A 23317-nucleotide genomic window follows, 5' to 3' on the forward strand; every position below is an offset into this window, starting at 1 on the left:
ATACTGCAATGCCCGGAGTAACCACTAACATATTAGAGAAAAGAGATACAGCAAAAATGCCAATGGGTAAATTAAAATGGCATTTTAAAAAAATGAAATAATCCAAAAGAAGGCAAAAAGGAAGAACAAAAAAGCAAGCAAGCAACATAAGCAAAACAAACCAGAAGGAACAAACAGAAAACAAATACTGAAAAGGTAGATCTAAATCCAATCATATAAATATAATTAAATATGAGTAAACTACATATTCCAATTAAACGGCAGAGACTATAACAATGCATAAAAAGCAACTCCCACCTGGGTGCAGTGGCTCATGCCTGTAGTCCCAGCATCTTGGGAGGCCGAGGTGGGCAGACCATGAGGTCAGGAGTTTAAGACCTGTCTGGCCAACATGGTGAAACCCCATCTCTACTAAAAATACAAAAATTAGCTGGGCATGGTGGCAGGCACCTGTAGTCCCAGCTGCTCAGGAGGCTGAGGCAGAGGAATTGCTTGAGCCAGGGAGGTGGAGGTTGCAGGGAGCATAGATCGAGCCACTGCACTCCAGCCTGGGCGACAGAACAAGACTCCGCTCAAAAAAAAAAAAAAACAAAGCAAGTCCAAGTATTGTCTATAAGAGATGTACTTTAAATACAGAGATAGAAATCAGGTGAAAATTAAGTGGCTGGAATAAGATTACCATGTAAAGAGTAAATGTAACAGGGTAGGAATGGTTCCAATTAATATCACTTAAAATAGATGTTAAGACAAACAGTATTAACAAAAGTAGTGAGCAACATTTCATATTGTAAAGATCAATTCATCATCAAGACATAACAAAAATGTGTATGTACCTAGTAACAGAGCTTCAAAATACATAAAGTAAAAACAAAGAACAAGACAGTCTAAAACCATGGTAAGGGATTATAACACCTTTTCAGCAATTGATAGGACAATTACACAAAATCCAAGAAAAATGTCAGTTATCTAAACAATAAATCAACCACCTAAACCCAACTGGTATTTGTAGAACATATACAACAGCAAGATATTTTTTTCACAAAAATTTAATTGAAACTATATGCTGAGCCATAAAGTAAGTCTCAATAAATTAAGTTAAAACCATACAAGCTGTGTTCTCTGACTATAACAGTATTAAATTAGAAATAAAAAATAAGATATCAATGAAAATTTCAACTATTTGAAAATTAACCTTCTTCTAAATAATCCATAAATCAAAGAAAAATGTCAAGGGAAATTAGGAAATATTTTGAACTGGATGATAATAAAAATACAGTATATCAAAGCTTGTGGGATGCAGCTGAAACAGACATTAAAAGGACATTTATAGCTTTAAAGCTTTATACTGAAAAAGAAGAAAGGCCTAAAATCAATGACCTAAGTTCTACCTCAAGAAGCAAGAAAAAGAAGAGCACAGTAATCCCAAAATAAGTAGAAGGAGGCAAGTAATGAACATCAGGGCAAAAGTCAATAAAACATAACATAGGCACACCATGGAGGAAACCACCAAAGCCAAAACCTTTTTAAATTATTTTTAAAAATCAGCAAAAATTGAAACCCACTATCTGGTCAAAGAAGAGAAAGAGAAACAGAGAGTGTATAAGATAGGGAGAGAGAGAGAGTATAAATAATCAATATTAGAAATTAAAGAGACATTAAAAGGAAAGAACTGAGCATCTGTGTAGAAAAAGAGTATGAATGCCTTCACTTCATACAAAACACAAAAATCAACTTAAAATGGATCATCTAAACAAAAAAGGAAAAACTATAAAATTCTTAGAGGAAACCACAGGAGAAAATATTTGTGAGCTTGTAGTAGGCAAAGATTTCTTAGGACACAAAACACATAAATCATAAAAGAAACAAACTGTTAATTGAACTTTATAAAAAGTAAAAACCCTAAACAAAAATCTCTTCAACACGGCCTGGCACACTGGCTCGTGCCTATAATCCCAGCACTTTGGGAGCCTGAGGTGAGTGGATCCCTTGAGCTCTGGAGTTCGAGACCAGCCTGGGCAACATAGTAAAACCCCGTCTCTACTAAAAATACAAAAATTAGCCGAGCGTGGTGGCATGCACCTGTAGTCCCAGCTTCCAAGGAAACTAAGAGGTAGGAGGATAGCTTAAGCCCAGGAGGTCGAAGCTGCATTAAGACAAGATCGCACCACTGTACTCCAGCCTGGGTGACTGTGCAAGACCTCATCACAAAAAAGAAAAAAAAAGCAAAAGAAAAAGAAATCTCTTCAACAGATATCACTAAGCAAACAAAAAACAAGTCACAGGACGAGAGAAAATGTTCACAGTACATGTATCTGACAAGGGACTCAAATCCAGAATATATAAAGAACTCTTCCAACTCAATAGTAAGGAAAAAAAACTCAATAAAATAATGAACTAAAGATTGGAACAGACACTTCAAAAGATGAGACTTATAAATGGCAAAAAGTATATGAGAAGATTCTTGAAAAGAAGAAAAGATGCTCAGCATCACCAGTCGACAAGGAAATTCACATTAAAACTATAAGAAGACAGCACTCTACACACCCTAGCATCATTCAATTTATTTGTTTATTTATTTTGCTTTTATTTTTATTTTGGGGGCTTTCAAAGCCAGAAAGCCTGCTAGACAAATTCTAAAAGAGCTGCAACACTGAATGGCTAAATTTAAAAGTCTGGCAATACTAAGTCTGGGTCAGGATGTGGAGACACCGGTATACTCAATCTGCTTGGAAATTAAAATGCTACAACCCCTTTGAAAGACTGACAGTGTCTTAAAAAGTTAAACTTACATGTACTCTTACAACCCAGCTATTCCCCTAGTAGAAATTTACCCAAGAGGAATTAAAACTATGTCCACATAATGACTTGTACTGTAATGTTCACTGCAGCTTTATTCACAATAGCCCCAAGCTGGAAACAACTTAAATGTATTTTGTCAGGTGAATGAATAAACGGCAATGTATTCATGCAATGGAATACCACTCTGCAACAGAAGGGAATGCATACAACTTAAATGTGTCTCAAATCATTATGCTGAGTGAAAGAAGCTGGACACAGAAGAGTACATGCTGTATGATTCCATTTACATAAATCGAATCATACAGTGGATTCCCACTAAATGGAAATCTATAGTGACCCAAAGTGATAAAAGTGATAAAAAGTGAGTTGCCACTGCCAAAAAAAAAAAAAAAAAAAAAAAAGAAACAGGAATGCCTAGGGACAAATGGAATGCTATGTTGCAAAGTAAAACAGATACTCTTTGGTGGGGTGATAGAAATGTTCTAGATCTTGACTGCAGTGGTTATTTCATGGGTATACACACTGTCAAAACTCAGTGGATTTTATACTTAAACAGAAACACTTATTTATGTCAGTTCATAAATAACAATCACTTACTTATATAAGTTAATAAATAAGTTGAGAAGGTAAAAAATAAAAGGTGGTGAGCCTGAACATGGGCAGTAAAAGAAGAATTAGAGAGAGTGGGGCAGATTTAAGAAATTACCTTAAAAAATAAAATTAATGGACTTGATACAAGACTATCTGCTTCTCAGTCTTGCAGAATATAACTACAGTGGAATGACAAAGAATAGCCTCGGACCGCTGCCTGGACTGTGTTCCAAAAAAGATTGCTTCTGGGATTGAGAAGCAAATTGCATGGTTCTCCCGCTTTCAAACACCACCCCCTTGTGTTTATATGTGTAATGAATAGCACCCGATGGCTTGGGAGATGCACATGCCTTCCATGAAGGAAGGAGGCAGGTAAAGCCTCTGGGCATTTTTTGGAAATTATGTCACGACTGTTTGGCGGTCACCTCCCCCACCATTTCCCTCAGGCCCAGGGGAGTGGGCAGCCCAGGGGTGGTAGAACATACACTGAGTGTGTTCCATAAAATGCATGTGGGAAGCGTGGTGCCCGGTGCTGCCACGCCAACATTACAAGGAAAAATTAATAATAGTCCCAAGTATGCACAACAGACACACTGAGAGGCTCAGGTGCCACACAACATACATCAAACGCAGGATGGACAAAACCAAGACATTTGACTCCTTTCCTCTGACTTTTGAATTGAGCTGTACCTGTAGGATTTTCAACAAAATAAAATGTAATGGAATCTGTTTAGAGTTTCAGAAAGCTCACCAACCTTATAATGCTGGGAAAGTTATTTTAAGAACATCTTCTATACAGGAAATAGAGAATATTTCTTCTCCAGAAGTTGAGCCAATTAAAAAATGTTTGAAAAAAAAAAAAAGGAAAGAATGGGCATATTTTTGTTATCAGGAAGATTTTCTTCTTCACCTTTATTTTAGAATCAGAGGGCACATGTGCAGGTTTGAGAAAGGTGTACTGCGGGATGCTGAGGTGTGGGGTGTGACTGAGCCCGTCACCCGGGTAATAAGCCCACTACCTGGTAGGTAGTTTTTCAGGCCTTGTCCCCCTCCCTGTCTCCCCCTTCTAGTAATCCCCAACGTTTACTGTTCCCATGTTTATGACCACAAACACCACATCTTATCACTTATCAGTGAGATCAGAAAGATGTTAAATCGGTTGATGAAAATATAGTCCGACAGGGCCAGGCCAGAGCAAGCTTTTAGGCGTGTGCTGTGTCGTTTGGGTTTGGGGCAGGGGGAGGAGACAGTTCAAAATCTAATGAATTTAAACATAGATAAGCACAAATGATGAATCCAGGGACTAAAATAATCCATATCCTCTGTTTTAAAAGAAAAGGAGAAGGATTCTAGAGGGTCTGCCACGACCTAGGAAAGGACCTGTCCTCTTCTCCCAGCCCAAGATCAGGTAGAGGGTGCTCCCCTTACTGTGTGTCCAGTATCCGATTGTGACTCCAACATTTCAACCAAGTTTTCGTACAAGAAAAATGATAATAATCTCAGAGTTGATCTAAGCCTTCTCCCCTTTTGAAAGATGAAGTGACTGAGCCCCGTTTGGTGGTGGCATGATTAGCCCAAGGTCATGCACAGATAATGGCAGAATGTGAGTCAGAACCTAAATCTCAAAAATGCTGAGTAATTACGAAAGAATTAACAGTTGTCCACTTTTGCACTGTGCCAAGCACAATTCTAAATGTTTTGTATAAAATAAGTAATCATAAAAAATTCTTTCAAGTAGGAGTGATTATCCCCATTTCACAAATGCTGAAACTCATGTTCAGAGGGGTAGAATTGCCTGACCAGAGTTACTTTGCTTATAAGCAGAGGTGTCAGGGTAAAAACACAAAGCCCTTAGATCCAACTGCAGAGTTAAATAATACCAGTGGTGTGCTAGTAAATTTTAGACAATAGAATCCCTAGGTTAAAAGCTCTCATTGTGATGTATGTCACTTTCTATGGTATAAAGACCTCCTCCATGGCTAATTTCAAGTGACCCACACGACATCCCTGAATGGAGACCTGAGAAGCAAGGCATGTCTTCCACTTTCATTAACCAGTATGAAGCAGCTCCAGCACAGTGCTGGATATGCCATGCAGTCCTGAACCTGTAACTCAAGAAGAAGAGCTAAAATGTTCTTGGGGAACAGCTAGAAACTGCACTAAGTGAGGACATGTGTCAGAACCAAGGCCCTTCAGTCTGAAACTAAGATAAATAACTGTTGCTTCTTTAAAACCAACAGCATTGCCAGGTGCGGTGGCTCACTCCTGTAATCTCAGCACTTTTGAAGGCAGAGGTGGGCAGATCACAAGGTCTGGAGTTCAAGACCAGCCTGACCAACATGCTAAAAACCCATCTCTACTAAAAATACAAAAATTAGCCAGGCGTGGTGGTGTGTGTCTACAGTCCCAGCTACTCAGGAGGCTGAGGCAGGAGAATCACTAGAACCCAGGAGGCGGAGGTTGCAGTGAGCTGAACCGCACTCCAGCCTGGGCAACAGAGCAAGACTCCATCTCAAAAAAAAAAAAAAAAAGAAGAAAGATCAACAGCATTGTGGCTAAGAGGAGCACAGGCATGATCAATGATCAATAAATCCCCAAATACTGCCTGGGCATGGAGCCAGAACAAGTAATGGGAGCAGTGACATCATATAAGACCTTCAGCTTATGACACTCCAACTCTAAATCCTGTTATGAATCCCAAACGCCTATGAATTCCACAAATACTGGGACCAACTGCCAAAAGAAGCTGAAATATTGCCAGCCTATTAGATTCATGTCCAGCCTCACCTTCCCGGGATGAACCTCTCGGGTTGCTGCAGGCAAAGGACTTCTGGGCCCTGTGGCCTGCTAGTGGGACCTGACCAGTCCCAGCCCTGCTCTTGCTCACCAAAAGGTGAAATACTCTTTGTTAAATTATCACACGGCAGAGTTTGATGACAGTCGCAAACTTTGAGGATGAGCAAAAGAAAAAGAGTGATTCATTATGGGACATAGCTATAAATCTAAAGTATTTATCAATGACAATGAAAGAATCCCTGGAACCCAGGCAATTAAAGAAACAGTAACACATATGGCATTTACCATGAGCCAGGCACTTTTCTAATCACTTAAGTATTAACACATTTAATCATCATAACAACTCTGTGGAGAGGATGCCATTTCACAGAGGGGGTTCCTATTGAACAATAAGTAAACTGAGGCACAGGACACATAAGTAACTTGCTCAGTACCACATCACTGCTAAGTGGCAGAGCTGAGATTCGTCCTCAGGCAGTCTGAGTCCGTAACCTGCAATTGCACCCTTAATAAATGTATCTATTTATTAAGATGGGGAGCTACCAGATTTATCTACCAAAACTTTGTGGTTTCTTTTAGAAAATATTAATTAGATATCTGTTTAAATGTTTTCTGTGTTATGTTAGAAAGAATAACAAAGAACACCTAAGTTAGGTCACCCCAGGACTTCAGGGCCCAAAGGAGGACTGCTCAGCGTGGCAGCAAAGTGTCGGCATTAGCGATCACCCACAATTAGCATGGAACAGCATCAGCAGAGTGTGTGTAACATGATCAACTAGTCAGACAGCCAAAGTGGAAAACCAAGTATTTCCAAGTCACCTTTGATCTCCTAGGAGAGGAGATCTCACCATGGCCTCCTACGGATGGTGAAATATTGATAAAGAATGCATACGTTTTTAATAGAGCTAAAGACTGTGATAAGGAGTCCCGAGTTTGAACAACCTTGGAAGAAGCCACCGAGGGGCCTATGACTCAACCAAGAACCTATGTAACCCACATCCTCTAATCTTAGCAATTTGGAGAAGGTATCCTTTCTCTTTTGGATCTCAAAGATGACTGCACCTGTTTGGAAGGTGTCAAAGTGACGTCAACCCTAAGAAAATATTGAAAGAAGTAAAACAATGGCCTCAGGAAGGTTTTTAAAAAAAACAAGAACAGAAACAATGACAAAATAAATTAAAACCCATGATATTTAATATTTTAGAATAGGTTTAAGTGTATTATTAAATCTTGTCATTATGTAACTTACTTTGCATATGTTGTCTGCTGTTTAAGGTGGATGTCTCAAGTGGCCAAAAGCAATTAGCCGTACTAATTTTGTATTGGAATTTAAATAGCTTCAGGGAATTTAATCAATCAAATTGATAATCATTATTATCAAATTGATAATCACTATTGATAATGATCAAGAAAAACCTAGTTTTCAAAGTCTTGCTTATTAGATAGACACAGCCAACACTGCCTCGCCAGCTCTCCCCACCCCACCCTCAGGGCATTCCCGTTTCCTGACAGGCCACTGAGAATTCTTCATCTGAGGGCTTCCTGTGACCACCCGAGTCTAACTGGCTCTACCGAGGGGAGGCCAGAACTGCCATAAACTCCCTGAGCGGGCCTTGGCCAATGACTGACGGGAGTTAGTGGATAAATGCCCCAGGTTTTTCTGGCCTTTCAGTAAGGAAAACTCAGGGCCATTTCCACCCTGTCTCCCAGAGATCCCCCGAACGAGCGAGCCTCAGCTGTCCCCAGGGCAACCTCCTTGATATGACACCGCTACGGGCTTTCTTCCCTTCCCTGTCTCATTTCCCCATTCCCCTAGTGGGGCTTCCTGGGAGCAACCCAAACTAAAGTAAGAGATGAGTTTAATTAACAAACCATAGCTATTTCTCAGACTACTCCCCATGTGGCATGTGCCCTTGGACATTTAAGAGTCTCCCAGTAGGATGGCTTGCTCTAGCAGCACAGCCAGAGGTGGGGGTAGGGACGCCATCTTGGGGGACCTTCTGCCTCTGCTGTCAGCATCTCTTTCCTCTCTCCTGTGACTGCTCTCTGGACACATGAACATCCCCCTGGGGCACTCATTTTCTGACTCTTACTGGGACAGTGTGCTTCCTCCCACTGGGAGCTGCAATTTCGGAAGGAAATCTTAGAAACAGAAATACTCATTCACAAGGCTGGCGCCAAGCCCAGTGACTGTGGAGGGGATGACAGGAGTGGAAATGGGGAAAATACTCATTTACTCAGCCTCAAGCGACAGAGATTCTTGGGCCTTGAATCTGGTACCAGGCCCCTGTGGCCACGGGGGACTTCTGGTTATGGCCGCGTTAAGGCAACCCCTCAAATACAGAGTAAATGAAGGCCTAGCTCACTACCCCCTCAAACATGGTGGTTCAGAGCTCCGGCTTTGGATCCGGGCTTGCCCAACTCTACTGCAACCTGGGGCAGATTTCCTAATGTCCCTGAACCTCAGTTTCCCCATCTATAAAAGGGGGGAAATATCATCTAACTCAGAGGGCATCCCTTTTAATAAAGAGAGAACAATAATAATACGTTTTAAATTATTGTGTGCTTAGTACATGCCAGGCACCTCCTATACATTCTCATTTCACTGCCACCCACACATAGCACAGTTATGATCCCTCCTTTATAATTATAAGAAACTTCTTCCAAATCACCCAGCTGAAAAGAAGCAGATCCAGGGTTCACACTTGGGCAGGCTGGATTCCACTCTTAACTTCTGTGTTACACAGAACATATCCAAAGTAACTATCAGTGCCCAACACACACCAGGGCTTAATCAAAGTCGTCTCTTCCCTTTCTTCTTATTTCATCATCGTCTGCTGGGCTGTCTCACTGGGGAAGGACTGTGAGGAGGAACACAGACAAGGACAGGTTCTTGGCAAACCAGCTTTTCACGAAGTCTCAAAAAGCAAAGGCTCAATGCCAAGCTCTTAATAAAGAGCCTTTACAGCAAATAGATTTTGGCTTCTCCCTCTATTAATACCTAACCTTGTAAGATTCTACCAACCTCATAATTTTCTTCTCTGGAACCTGTACAAAATCCCCAAATGACTTTCAAAAAGCCAGAAAGCCAAGATCACTGGGCATCTGAAAGTTTCAGGTAAAATTAAGTCTCTTCTAAAACATCTTCACTCGCTGTGCTAGAGGAGCACTGGATTAGGAGTCTTTCAGCCTGGCTCCGGCATTTATTAAGCTGGGTGACCATGACCACCTGTCTTCTCTGTGCCTCTGCTTTCTCATTTAGTAATACAGAGATAATAATCTTTGTCTTGCCTTTCTTGAAGTTGCAGAGAGAATCATGTGAGGAATGTATATGAACATATCTCACGAATTATAAAGCACTGCACGAATGTGAGGAATTATTAGTGCTAATCCACAGCTTATCAGGCTTGCTAGGATGATTCCTGAATAAGAAATACTAGAGCCAAAAAGCAGAAGTCAGCAGCAACTGGAATGAGCGGAGTCCAATGGTAAAGGAAAAGCAGCTGCCAGAACCTCATTTTCAAGGCTGGCAGTTAACCCTCCATCAATTTTATCAGGCCGGAAAATAGCCATATTTTTAATTAAGTGTTGGTGGTAGGCTTAGTAACATAAAATTTAATGGTAGAGAAGACATCAGCTTAAAGAAACACAGCTTCTTACCTCTCCTTCTAGGAAAGATATCTTTTCTAAGAGCTGCAGTATTAAGAGCTGCTTCTGTTGCAACTTTTTCTTTAATGATTCAATCTAGAAAGAAAGGGATAGAAAATTATTAATCAAAAATGTACAATTGTATAAGTACAAGTTTATCAATCGGAATACATGCCTTTGGTTTTTATTTGTTTTTATTTTTATTTCCATTTTTCCTCATTTCCAATGGGTTGGATGGTTTTCACGGAAACAGCCTGCATACTGAATCTGTGCTTTGTGGAGCAGTATTAACATGAGACACTCCATGAGAGGGGGATTCCGTAAACAGGCGAGCTTGGGACAGCAGACATGATTTTGGAGTCACAGCTCATTAGCTTTGATTAACTCAACATTTCCACACTGATTTTGCTGTGTAACCCTTTAAAACATCCAGTAGATCTTCCAGAGAACATGCCCTGGGAAATACAGACACATCTCTCCAAAAAATGATTATTCAGCTTGAATTGAATGAGGCAGCCTGCATTTCTAACATTTGGCTGTGTTATTCATTCAATACATTCATATTTGTTCAACTGAGCATCAAAAGTTGGTTAGAAAAAAGGATCACTAGAAGTCTCATTAAAAGTGTTGAAATTCAGAGGATTGAAGACTCACGTGGCCTGGAGTAAGCAGGAAAGGCTTCCTAAACAGACTCATCGTTGCTTATATAATATATTCTATCTTAGACTACTCTCTGTTTTTCAGTCATACATCATGTCTCCCCAGACAAACCGTAGCTTCCCTGAAAGCAGGAATCAGAGTACTCTATACCAGCCCATGTTATGCATAACAGTGGGAACAGTATGTAGGTTCATTAATAACACATTAACTTTCCAAAAGTCCTGTATATTAAATGTGTGTGCTCCCAAAAGTATTTTAAAAAATCAGTCTCAGGCCAAGCACAATAGTTCACTCCTAGGATCCCAGCATTTTGGGAGGCCAAGGGAGGAGGATTGCTTGAGTTTAGGAGTTCAAGACCAGCCTGAGCAACATAGTGAGACCCTATCTCCACAAAAAATCAAAAAATTAGCTGGGTGTGGTGGCGTGTTCCTGTAGTCCCAACTAGTTGGGAGGCTGAGGTGGGAGGACTGCTTGAGCCCAAGAGGTCAAGGTGGTAGTCAGCTGCGACGGTGCTACTGTATTCCAGCCTGGTGACAAAGTGAGACCATCTCAAAACAAAACAAAATCAATTTTAAAATCTCTCTCAGGGCAAACTGACACCATTCCTATGGAAATGAATCTAGCAGTATCTAGGAAAAGCACATATGCATTTACCCTTTGACTCAGCAATTCCATTTTTAGGAAAAGATTCCAAAGACACATTGGCCAAAATATGAAATGATATAAAAAAAGAATTTTTGTTATTTTAGAAAACACAAAACAGAACTCCATCAATAAGTGACTGGTTATACAAACCATGGTATGACAGAGGTCTGTATAATCTTCCAAAAAATGCAAAAGATCTCGAACACTCTGATAAAGCATATTGTAAGGTAGACAGTATACTAGCTTTGATGTAAAACAGGTGGGGACACATGAATGCATATATACTTGCAAGGGAAAAACTGCAAAGAAAAAATAAACCCTAATTATTAATAAATAGTTTCCAATAGGGAAAGGGAAAAACTTAAGTGAATGAGATAGAATAACGTAAGTTATTACATAGGATTATGTAATAAACATAAGCCTCGTTATGTAGGTTTCACTTTGAAAGCATATTTTATAGATTCAAAAAATAAAATGAAACCAAAAAGAAAAAAGTAAGCCCTAAAATCTGAGAACAAACTGAATTGAAGAAACGATGTACATGAAATTGGCTAGAAGTATTAATCCAAGTGTTGTTAGAATACAGTAATTTGACTCTATATTCTTAGTAGAATTTTAAAGATAAACAGAGTTGCAAAGTGATCTCTCGTTCACTGGGAAGATTGTTAGTAGTAACACTGATGCTATCTTGAAACCGTTTGATACATATGGTAGTATCATCATGTTTGGAACCCAGATTTATACTGTAAGAGAAAGCAATACAAGTATGAAATCAAGGAAGTAAACAAAGTTTTGTTAAATTTGAAATGATATCAGTATGAATTCATAATTTTTATTTTCTTATGTAAAATATGTATCCCTACTCTACCTAATGAGAGAACTTGTAAACAATAAGAACATAATATGTCCAGACTGTGGTCTTTAAATAGCATTCCCCACTAAAAAAAAACACGGGACATCTTGGTGAAATGGCTCATTTCAGGGGACAAAAAATAAACTAGAAGAACCTGAGATAGCTTGTTATGCCTGAAAACAAGGACGTGAGGTGTTTCCCCTTAGGCCAAGGATAGGACATTCTGAACATCAAAAATAATGAGTATAAATGAGTAAAACACATGAAATATACAGATATTAAAGAACATGAGTATTACACCTCTTTAAAAAAAATACAGTAACAGCTCACTGGACTCCACTGGATGTAACAAAGGCATCAACTCCTTACTTGGAAAGCAGTTTGGGGAAAAAAATAAAGCATGTATCTTGGCTTCTTTGTTCAAAATGCATTTTGAGATTCTAAAAGGCCCTAGTGTATGACGAAAAGTTTTACTTGACAGAATGATTCCAGTTTATCAATGGTAAAGGAAAGACAGAATTAGAAAATCACAATTCTGCAATTTCTATGAATAATGTCTTCAAGTATCCATCATCGGTAGATTAAACAGTGATATAAAAGCTGAAGATAAAAAGTTCAGTCGTGTTTTGGGTTGTCACTACTTGAATCCATTATCAGCCTTGACATACACTCCAGAAGTGATATATAATGAAACACACAGCATCACCCATGACGTGTTCTTGCCTTTCCAAAAGTTCAACCTTAATCCAGTCAAGCTTCTAGAACTAATAAGGACACAAAAAGTTTAATCCAGAGTGTGAAATTTTTTGTTTGTTTGTTTGAGATGGAGTCTTGCTCTATTGTCCAGGCTGGAGTGCAGTGGCAGGATCTCGGCTCACTGCAACCTCTGCCTCCTGGATTCAAGTGATTCTCCTGTCTCAGCCTCCTGAGTAGCTGGGACTATAGGGGCGTGCCACCACACCCAGCTATTTTTTATATTTTTAGTAGAGACAGGGTTTCACCATATTGGCCAGGCTGGTCCTGATCTTCTGACCTCAGGTGATCCACCTGTCTTGGCCTCCCAAAATCGTATTACAGGCGTGAGATTACCAGCCCAGAATGTGAACATTTTAACAAGACAAATGACTCAGTTCTTGGGTAGGAATAAAAGTAGTCCAGGCAGATGGGGACAGTGATGTTCTAGATTAGGAGACTTTAGAAACATGACTAAATGTAAACACAATGTATGGCTGACTGGAACAAAGCATCAGAAAAAAAGACACTTTGGAAAATGTTATTGCAGATTGGTATTAAGTAAAAGCAAGGAATTACCATTAATTTTGTTAGGTGTGATGATGATGTTATAATTATGTAAGAAAAAGTCCGTATGTTCAGAGATGCATGGTGAAGTCTATAGGAAACACATGTAGAATGTCTGGGATTTGCTTTAAAATACTGCACAAGAGGGGAAAAAGAGAAAGGAGTAGATAAAGCAAGTATGGCCAAATCTTGCTATTTGCTGAACCTGGGTAATGCTGGGGCTCCATCAATTATTCTCTCTGTTCTACGTGCATTTGGCATTTTCATTATCAAACATTTTAAATTTCACATGGTGTCAAAAAAATGTAATCCTCTGACATGACAAGTAAACCATGCAAAATAGAACAGAAACACCCGTAAGAGAAAATGTCCAATGTTAATAAAAATTAAAGACATTATCAATTAAAAACAGTAATGGGTTACCCTTGACTACCTATTAAATTTACCCAAACTATTGAATGGAGAAGGGACTGCTGGCAGGGCTGGGGGGGGGCGCAGTGCTTCTCCAGTGTTGCAGGTGGCACTGTAAATTAGCATGACCCTTAAGGCAATTTTGCAATAAATATTAAGAGCCATAAAGCTGTTCATACCCTTTGATCCACTAATCCCACTCCTGGGAATTTATCCTAAGGATATAATTCAAACATAGGAAAAAGCTGTATATATAAAGATGTTCTTGCTCCCGTTATTTATAATAGAGGGAAAATGGAAATAACCTTAATGTCTAGCACTAAAGGAATAGGTAATAAATTATAAAATATCAATTTGATGGAGTATATTACACAAACAGTAAAAACAAATATACAGCAAAATGGAAAGTTTACAAAAAGCCTCAAGGGATAGAAAAACAAAAGTTTACAAGGACGAAAGTAAAAGCTGGGGGAGAAGTTAGAAAAGTGGAATACTTCCGGGGTTGTGGTAGGGTTAAAGTTTGTTACGTGTAAATTTCCTTCCATTTCTGTATGAATCATTTCCAAAAATTATTCTCATGGTGTGCATTTTTCATCCCTTTTTATAGTATTAAGATTTTTAAAGTTGACTTTTAATATCTTTAAATGAAAGGCAAAATGGAACTAAAAGATTCCAAGAAAGTCAAGGGTAGTATTTAATCAAATGATGTAAAAAGTGATTTCAAATAAATCGTTTCACTATCTCTGAAGAAATCAAAGTGGCTTTTGAGGCAAGGAAAGTAAGAGAGGTGGTTTAAAAACACCTTAATGAGCAGCTCATGTAAAATATTGAGAGGATCCTACTGGTCACTGTCCCCCAGGTTGCAGTTTAAAAATAAATAAATGAATGTCAAAGTCATCACCTAGACAGAGTGCTGTGGGGAGAAGGTCTCTGGAATTCTCATGAGAGCGCAGAGGGCTGATGTTAGCCAGGAGAGAAGCCTGGTTCTGGGGAGAAGGAGCTGGGCAGGAGAAGGATTTGAGGATGCTGCGGCTTCTAGCAAGAATCATGGTTTTCAACAATGGTGTGCCAAGAAGCAATTATGCTATTGGGCTAAATGAATGCTGTCTGTGCAGGTTTGCTTTTATCCTGGAACATTTCTTACAGAAGCAGCTTGTCTAGTACAGTCTGTGATCTGAGTTGACTTGTTCAGATAAGAGCAAAAAGGATGCTAAGGGTGGAAGAGTCAGTGCATTGCTGGCCCCAAGGGGCGCCAACCTTGAATCCCAACTTAGTCTCCACATTGGTCTGCCCTGAAGAACCTCCCATGTGAGACCCCTAGCTTCTAAAGTAAGCAGACTCACATCCTCCTGGGTTTGATATTCTCCAAGTAACATCTGACTCTCCAGCCTTTGGTTCTTTTTTCACAATCTTTAAGTCACACACCTGTGTGGCTAGTGTTATTTCTGACTACTAACTTCAAAGAATCTTGAAATATTTCTTGTAGCACCTAGCACACTCAAAATGTAGCTACTATTACATGATTACTGATGTTTCTCCTTCCCTAGATTGTGAGCTTCCCAAGAGTAAAGACCTTGATCATCTTTATATTCTCAGATAACAAATGAACGAATCAACAAATCCATCCAGCCATCCCTAAACAATCCATCCCATAGACTTCAGGGGAAAACCCATCTGGAACAGATGCTTGGAGGTCCAGTTGAGCCAAGATGATCTTACTAAACACATGTCCCCAGAGCAACCTCCAAATCAGGAGCTACTGCAAAATCCAGGGTACCAGATAGCTGGTATGCAAGAACTCCATTAGGCACCTTTGCTCTCACTTCTTGATGCATTAAATGTGTAAGTTTGACCTTCAATTTACCCTTCACAAAGCTGCATTTAGTTCTAGCTGTCACCAGGTGGTGGTAAATGATGCAAGTTACCAGACTCAAATCAGGGCATTAAGGACTGAGAAATTAGAAACACTCATTTTCTAGACCTCACCTATTTGATTTATATAAGAACATAATCTTACAACAGCTAAATTTAAAAATCAAATAGTAGGCACCCTTATAGAACAAGGATTTACACGTCTTGGTAAAGTCTGGGACCTTTTAAGTGATATTAATAGAGTTTTTCTTCATTTTTGTTTTGATTCGTACATTTCTTTGTAACACAAACTGAATAGATGCCTTGCAGCCTGATCAATCATGCAGGATGTCAGTCTCTAAGACTATAGGCCAATTTGATATTTAAGGAGGGAGGGGGAATAAAAGTTCTTCTAGTTTCTCAAAACTGATCATAGGTGGTTTGAGCTAAGTAATCATCCTTAAGCACAGCCACACGTTGGAGTCCCATGGAGGGAGCTTTTACAAAACACAAACACTCTGGCACCAGAAATGCAGAGTATCTCACTCTCCCACTTAAAACCCCCCAGGCTTTCAATGTTGAAACTCACTAGCATGGCACGGAAGGCCCTTCTGCCGTGCTCCCTGTTTCCCCACTTTGATTTCATGCTCATCCTGTCCCTTCAATGAACCTACATGTAAGACACTCCACCCTCTGAGCACTCTATGAACACACTACGGTCCTGCCCCTGGCTTCTGCACACACAGGCTGGTGGCTCCATTAGGAATGCTTCCCCACCCTCCATTCCCTTTTCCACCAGAAAAACTGCAGCTGTCACAATCTACCCACAGTCACCTCCCAGGCCAGTGCTTTCCAAGTCCTCCAGGCTGGCTTTGTGTCCCGGCTCCTCTGTGACAGATATGTCAGCCTTTGAGCCTACCCCTGTTAGGACACATCACTGTTACTGCCATCCTTTCTTGAATTCCTGCCCTTGTACTAGACCCCAAATGCACAGGGAACAAGTGGTTAGTGTATCAATTATCTCATATAAAAGATCACTTCTCTCAGGAGCTGAAATTACCCTTGCCAAGCCACACATTTTAACAAAAACTGCTTTAGAAACAGGTTGCTACGGTCAAAAAAAAAAAAAAAAAAACATCCTCCTAATATGTTTTGAAAAAAGCTCATATGTCAACCAGACCAAAATGAAACTGTACAAAAATTTAGTATGGTTGTTATGGATTCAGTGAGGAATCCGCAGCTGGAAGTTGTGAGGCTTCTCAGCTTCCTGGAATTTCTTCCCATTAGTAACAAGTAGGACACAGTCCATTTCACATCAGAGGATAGAAATGAGACGGCTCTAGAGTTGGAGTCATGTGAGTAGCACCCAAATGTGCAAGGCTCATGAAGCATAATTCAATATTGAATTCGGGGACTGTGAACAGAAATTAATGAAGAAACACAGCAGCCAGTAAGTATTAAATACCACACAGCACTTGACATAGGCTGTTCAGAAATTGTGCTTTGGGGTATTTTCTTTCACCAGCTGGCAAAAAGGATAATATACACAAAAAATACCTTGTGTGAAACAGGAAACACACCAAGCAGGGCATGGAAACGGTGCACATCACTTTTATTATGTACTGGGAGCATCATGTATGATCAACTCCCCCCCACCCCCCTTTACTGATACTAGGAGGTAGGTTAAAACTGACGTCACACTTAGGCGTTTCAAGCTGAGAAAAAGACAAACCAGCCATGATGGTAACAGAAGGTGTCACACCAAACCTTGATCAATCTCTCACAAATGAAAGGCTAGTGAAAAGAGGTGAACCATTAAAATAATTAATTGGAAGGCCATTAGGCTGAGGTGGCTCCAGAGCCTTGGGTTCTGACCTAAGCAAACTTTAATCCATCTCAGAGTGAATGGTCATAGCTTAGGAAAATGACATTTAAATTTAACCAATCAGAAAACACCAACTAACCTATAAATAGGGACTTTTTTTTTTTTTTTTTTGGAGACAAAGTCTACCTCTGTAACTAGTCTGTAGTCTATTGGTACAACCATAGCTCACTGCAGCCTAAAACTCTTGGGCTCAAGGGGTCCTCCTACCTAAGCCTCCCAAGTAGCTAGGATTACAGGAATGACTAACTGTGTCTGGCTAATTTTTTAATTTTTTGTAGAGATAGGGTCTTGCTATGTTGCCCAGGCTGTTCTCAAATCCACGGGCTCAAGCAATCCTCTTGCCTCAGCCTCCCAAAGCTCTGGGATTACAGGTGTGGCCAAAGTAGGGACTTTCTGCTTTAATCAATCAAATATTTTCCTTGTCGTGCTTCCATAAACACCTATAAAAGTTTTTCCCTCATGACCCCTTGGTGAAGTCCTCAATTGCTTGTGATCTGGGCCTGATTCATGAATCACTGCTTGCTCAAATGAACCCTTTAAAAACAGAAAACAAAACTGATGGTCCCATTTAATCAAACTGTTTAAATCTTGTAAGGAAAATCGAATTCAATATTTTAAATCCACATTAAGTTTATTCTATTTGAACATTTATTGGACATTACTATTTATTTTATTTAAAATTTGTTTTGTTTTCATTTTACATGAATGAAGCCTGAGTGAGCTCTTGAAAATTCCATCCCTGACCCAGTCAGTTCACCATTTCCCTGGATTTCTCAGAGTTTCGAAAACAATAAGGGGGATCTTCTAGCTATTTTCTTGTGAAATTTTCAAATTTTCAAATAATATAATGGCATAAATTTCTCCTGAAGTAAACATTTTAAGTTGTGTATTTGAAATTTGTTTATACTGTTTCATTTCATTGTGTTCAGAATCAGAGTGTTAGGGCTGTGTGTACTTGCACACGTCACAAAACTCAACCACTGCTTAATAAACACACCAAAGCTCCCAGCCACCATCCCCAACACCCCTGCTTTGTTATTCCTTCTCGTGGGCCTCATTTACAGACATTCTGCTTAAGACAGCTTCTGCGAAAGAATGTCACATTGAAAATATTATCAACGATGCATAACTGCCAATCAAAGCATCTCATCAAAATGAGATTACTAGGGTTATGAATTCTAGGTCAAAATAACGCAACATGATACTTCATTGTGAGTTCTTACAGCCTTTTCAGGGGAAATTTATGCCATTACATTATTTGAAAATTTGAAAATTTTACAAAGAAATAGCTTGAAGATCCCCATTATCATTTTCAAAACCTCAGAAATCCAGGGAAATGGTGAACCGCCTGGGTCAGGGATGGAACCTTCTAGAGCTCACTTGGGCTTCAGCCACTGTCTATCTCTGCCTCCTTTTTTTTCCTGACAGTGCCATGTCTTTAACCCAACCTCTTGACCCCTCTGTGATGTGGCAAACCCTTGTTTCCATTTCGCTCAACAAAAGAGAAATGGTGTTTGATCCCCATATACCCACTGTGAATATGAGAATAATTGATATTCTACACTCTTCCTCTGAAAAAGTTTTTTATTTGTGCTATAGCATCCCTTAATTCTATTTTGGAAGTCCTGTAACAATGTAATTTCATAGTTACTGTATTTTTTAAAGTGCATTCTCTTTGATAAAAGCCACCACAAAATGTAAAAATAAAAAAGCTCAGTCTCTTTTTAACAAAAAAAAATAATAATGCTAGAGAAATAGGACAAGATCAGAGTCTGCCCTGCACTAATGCAGCATGAAAGAAGAGTTTAATCAGGATGAAGAAAATGGTACATTATCTCATTTGGAGGAGACTAAAGGGAATGAATTAAGGCCACAACAAAAAGAAACTGAAAAATTGCTAAATGAAGCACTGAGTGGGGAAAATGAAAAATCAATGAAGGAATGGACGAAAAAAGGTACATTTTTCATCTTCATGATGCTTGATTGGGTTTGTGGAAATTCATTTTCAATTAATGTGTCTTGTGGCATTCAGCCAGGCTAGATATGAACATGGCACATATTTTAATCAATTTTTTCCTATTAAGTTTGAAGTAATATATAATAATAGAACTATACCATTCAAAAGGATCGGTTGCAACTGGCTTCTGAGGTAAAATAATGTAATTTGGTTTGATTTCTATCTTATTTTAAAGATAACCCAACTTCTCCTGAAAGAGAGGAGGAGCACTCTGGTTCCTAAGCATGACTTGGCTGTACAAATGTCAGGGAAGGACGGTTAAACTCCTTCCCAATCTGAGCACCTTTGCTCAGAAGGAAGAAAAAAAGGAACGTGCAATCTACAAGGAACTTTGCTGGGTTAGCTCACAATTCTCAGAACCGCCTTAGGTGGTTATCTCTACCATACCAGGAAACTGAGGTTCCAATACTTCATCATTCATTCATTCTCTTTACAATCATCTGGATGCTGATAGGGCTGAGATGAAGACCCAAGTAAGTGTCTGTGAGGCCAAGGCCCAGGCTGTCCTATTCACACCACACCGTGTTCAGAGGTTTGCCTGCTTCCATCCTCCCTGTGATGACAACCTACGGCTGCAAAGCTGCCCTGGAGAGTAGGCAGGGCTGGGAAGAGGGTTGACACATGATATATTCTGCCACAAAGGATCTGTCGGGGGCTTGATTCTTTAGGCTGTTCGTTTTTTCCCTCTATGATTCAAGAGGAGGCCGGTGGAATGGAGATGGTGAAGAAGCTTATATACCCCTGTGCTTTTCTTGATGAATTCAGTTTCAGAGACAAAACACCAAATCCTGAACAGGAGTGTCCAGGGAGAGAACTGTTTCAAAATCATGAAATACATCTATATGGACGCCTCTAGCTCCACACCTGGCACATTGCTGGTGCCAAAACAAAACTGCATTTTAAAAGCTCTTCCTAAAGATCTAGTGCCTGGAAAGTGAACACTCTCCAGCACTAGCCAGGTCTCTCCTTGAAGCTTTCTTGCTGTCCTCCCTGCTCCTCTCCCCTCCTATTCCTCCAGCACCCACTGGCCAAAGGCACCACTCGGGCTCAGATCGGATCAGGCAATGGGACGCCATTGAAGAATTAGGAGCAGAGTGATGGAGGACATCCTTCCTGGCTTGGTGCTAATAAACCATCACAACTGGTGTCAACCTGTATTTCTAGCCTCTTCATTTCTCACTCCCTCATACCATCCAAACTAGATGAATGCTCTGTGAACTCATCCTATACTTACTGGTCTCCATGTTTTTGCTTTTACTTATTCTAGCTCTTGTCTGACATGTCCACCCACTCAATTCCTGCCTAGAAAAATCCAACCTGTCCTGCAAGGCCTGGTCAAACACTACCTCCTCTGTAAAGACTCTCCACCCACACCAGAATTAATTTGTACTGGTAGGAACCGCGCTAGGCATTTAGCAGGTGTCATATCAGTCAATCCTTACAACCACCTCTGGAGGAGGTACTGTCATAACAGTACCATATTATTGATAAGGAAACCAAATCTTGGAGAGGATAATTTGCTCAAGATACAAAGCCTCGTCAGGAGCAGAGGCAGTATGCAAAACCAGACATGATTTACTCAAAGCCTATGAACTGAACCACTAAGTTTTCCAGCCTCTGTGTTCCCACCACTTATGACATTTTGCCTCAAGTTCTAATGAGTTTAAATGTCAGCCAAAAGGTCCTTTTAGAGCAGGAACTCATGCCCATTTTTGCACTCATGCTCCTAAGAAGCTCTTCTTAAATGTTTACCAACTGTCCCATCAGAGAAGAGCTCCTCATAAATTGTACCTGGCTCCTGCCCATCCTCACTCCCACTCTTAAGCCCAAGGAGTGGGTTTCCTTCGGTCTTCAGCAGAAGGAAAGGAAAGCAGGAATATTCAAAGACAATGGTACGGGAGAAATAACTCCAGCTTGACGAAGGTGACATGAAAAAAATCAGTATGGCAATGCTATTAGAGCAACAAGCTTTCCGTGAGCCAAAAATAACAGGAGTCCTATTCATATCACACACAAAAATAAATTCTACATGGATTATTCTTTATTTGGCCAAGAAATATTTATTGAGCAACTATCATTTCCCAGTGACTATCCCAGGTGTTAGAGATATACAGCCACAAACAAAATAGATGCAAGTCCCTGCCCTCATGGGACTTACATTCTAGTGGAAGGAAACAGGCAACAGACAAAATAAACATACAAAACAGACAAATAAAGTGCAAGACATATTATTGGATGATAAGTGCTGTGGAGAAAAACAGAGTAAGGAAGAGGATAGAGGGGACGGATGTGCAGGTTGTAACTGAAGACCTAAAGATGAGCAATCAAGCTTCAAAACTGTTACAGAAACTATCTATATGACAAACAAGACACATGACATAGCCAAAAAGATTAACTTCTACCCACATTAAAATCTTACATAATATAAAAGATACCACAAACAAAAAACGTTGACTAGAAGACAATGGCACCCAAATAATTTTTGATAAATGATTAATATTGATAAGATGCAGAATTCCTACAAGTTAGCTGGAGAAAAAAGAAAAACAACCTAATATAAAAATGACCAAATGATATGAACAACCATATCATAAAGGAAGAAACCTGAATGGTCATTAAGTCATTCAAGAAAAGTTTCTCAACCTCACAAGTTGCAATGAGTAATAATCAAGCTGACACAAATTAAAATTAAAACACTGAGATGCCATTTCCTAACCGGCCAAAATTATAGTCCACACAGTGCCAAGTGGTGGTGAGCATTTGGAAAATCTCGCCTCTCATACGTGACTGGTGGAAATGTATGGGCACTGTAGGCAGCGACTGGACAATATCTTAAAAAGATGAAATTGCGCCAATCCCATGCACTAGCATTTCCTCCCCTAAGTATACTTCCTAGTTACAGAAGGTATTATTTGCAAAAGGATAAAAATTTCAATAGAATAAATAAGTTACAATATATTCAAATAAAAGGATATTACACAGCCTTGAAATAAATAATCTAGATCTATATGGAATAACAGCAAATAAACAAAACTGAGAAATAAGTTGTAAAATATGTACAATAAAATTTATTTTACTATTATAAATTAAAATTTATATAAAATTTAAAATACAAGCTAAGCCACATACTTATGATTTTACTATATTTATATACATATTTGGTCTCTATCGAGGCCATACCTTATATATAAATATATATAAACATACAAGGCATGGCCTAGATGGAGAGCAAATTGCCTCTGAAGAAGAAGACAGGGTGAAAGAAGAAAAAGGAATGGAATGGGGGAGGGGTAAAAAGAGAACCTCTTCTTTATCTGTGATGTGTTCTTGTGTTTAAAAAAAAATCAGAGACAGATGTGCCCCAATGACAACATTTGTTAATTCTAGAAGAGGGTACATGGGTTTTGCCATCATTTTCTATAACTTTTTGCAATTTAAGTTTTTTTCCAATTAAAAAGTAACGGGAAGAAAAGAACAAAGGCCGGCTTTGCAGCACACATCTGTGTATGGAGTGTGGTACCATTATTATGTGCTGAGAGACTGCCAGCTACTTATTGTATAAGACTCAAAACCTCAGTTTCCCATGCTTAAAAAATTGGGCAAATAATAGCTTCCAGAGATGACTGACATGGGAATGTGACATCCATATGCATAGCCTTGGAATAAGAGAAGCATTTGTGACCGGTAGTAACCTGGAACATGAATTACTTAGCCTCACGTACTTCCTATGGCCAGAAACTGGGCACCAGGTCTCTGAGAAACAGTTCCAAGTCAATAAGAACAATTTCAATAAACAGAGCATAGGTTCAACATTTCCAAAGAAAACGATCTTTTCCCTTGAAAAGACAATTTACATTGTGAA

General features: G+C 39.5%; 1 protein-coding gene and 1 pseudogene across 2 annotated transcripts in view; both read right to left on the reverse strand.

Moving 5' to 3' along the window:
• Positions 1-23317, reverse strand: part of MYZAP (myocardial zonula adherens protein) — a 93613-nt gene that overhangs the window by 14159 nt on the left and 56137 nt on the right. For both annotated transcript variants that reach the window (XM_032297329.1, XM_032297330.1), the window contains one exon: positions 9847-9930. In XM_032297329.1, the coding sequence (XP_032153220.1) occupies positions 9847-9930 (84 nt within the window). The remainder of the gene's footprint in view (positions 1-9846; positions 9931-23317) is intronic.
• On the reverse strand, positions 2597-2653 carry LOC116564643 (annotated as a pseudogene).

Source organism: Sapajus apella, unplaced genomic scaffold, assembly GCF_009761245.1.
Source record: "Sapajus apella isolate SASKATOON/1434 unplaced genomic scaffold, GSC_monkey_1.0 scaffold37, whole genome shotgun sequence".
NCBI lineage: Eukaryota > Metazoa > Chordata > Mammalia > Primates > Cebidae > Sapajus > Sapajus apella.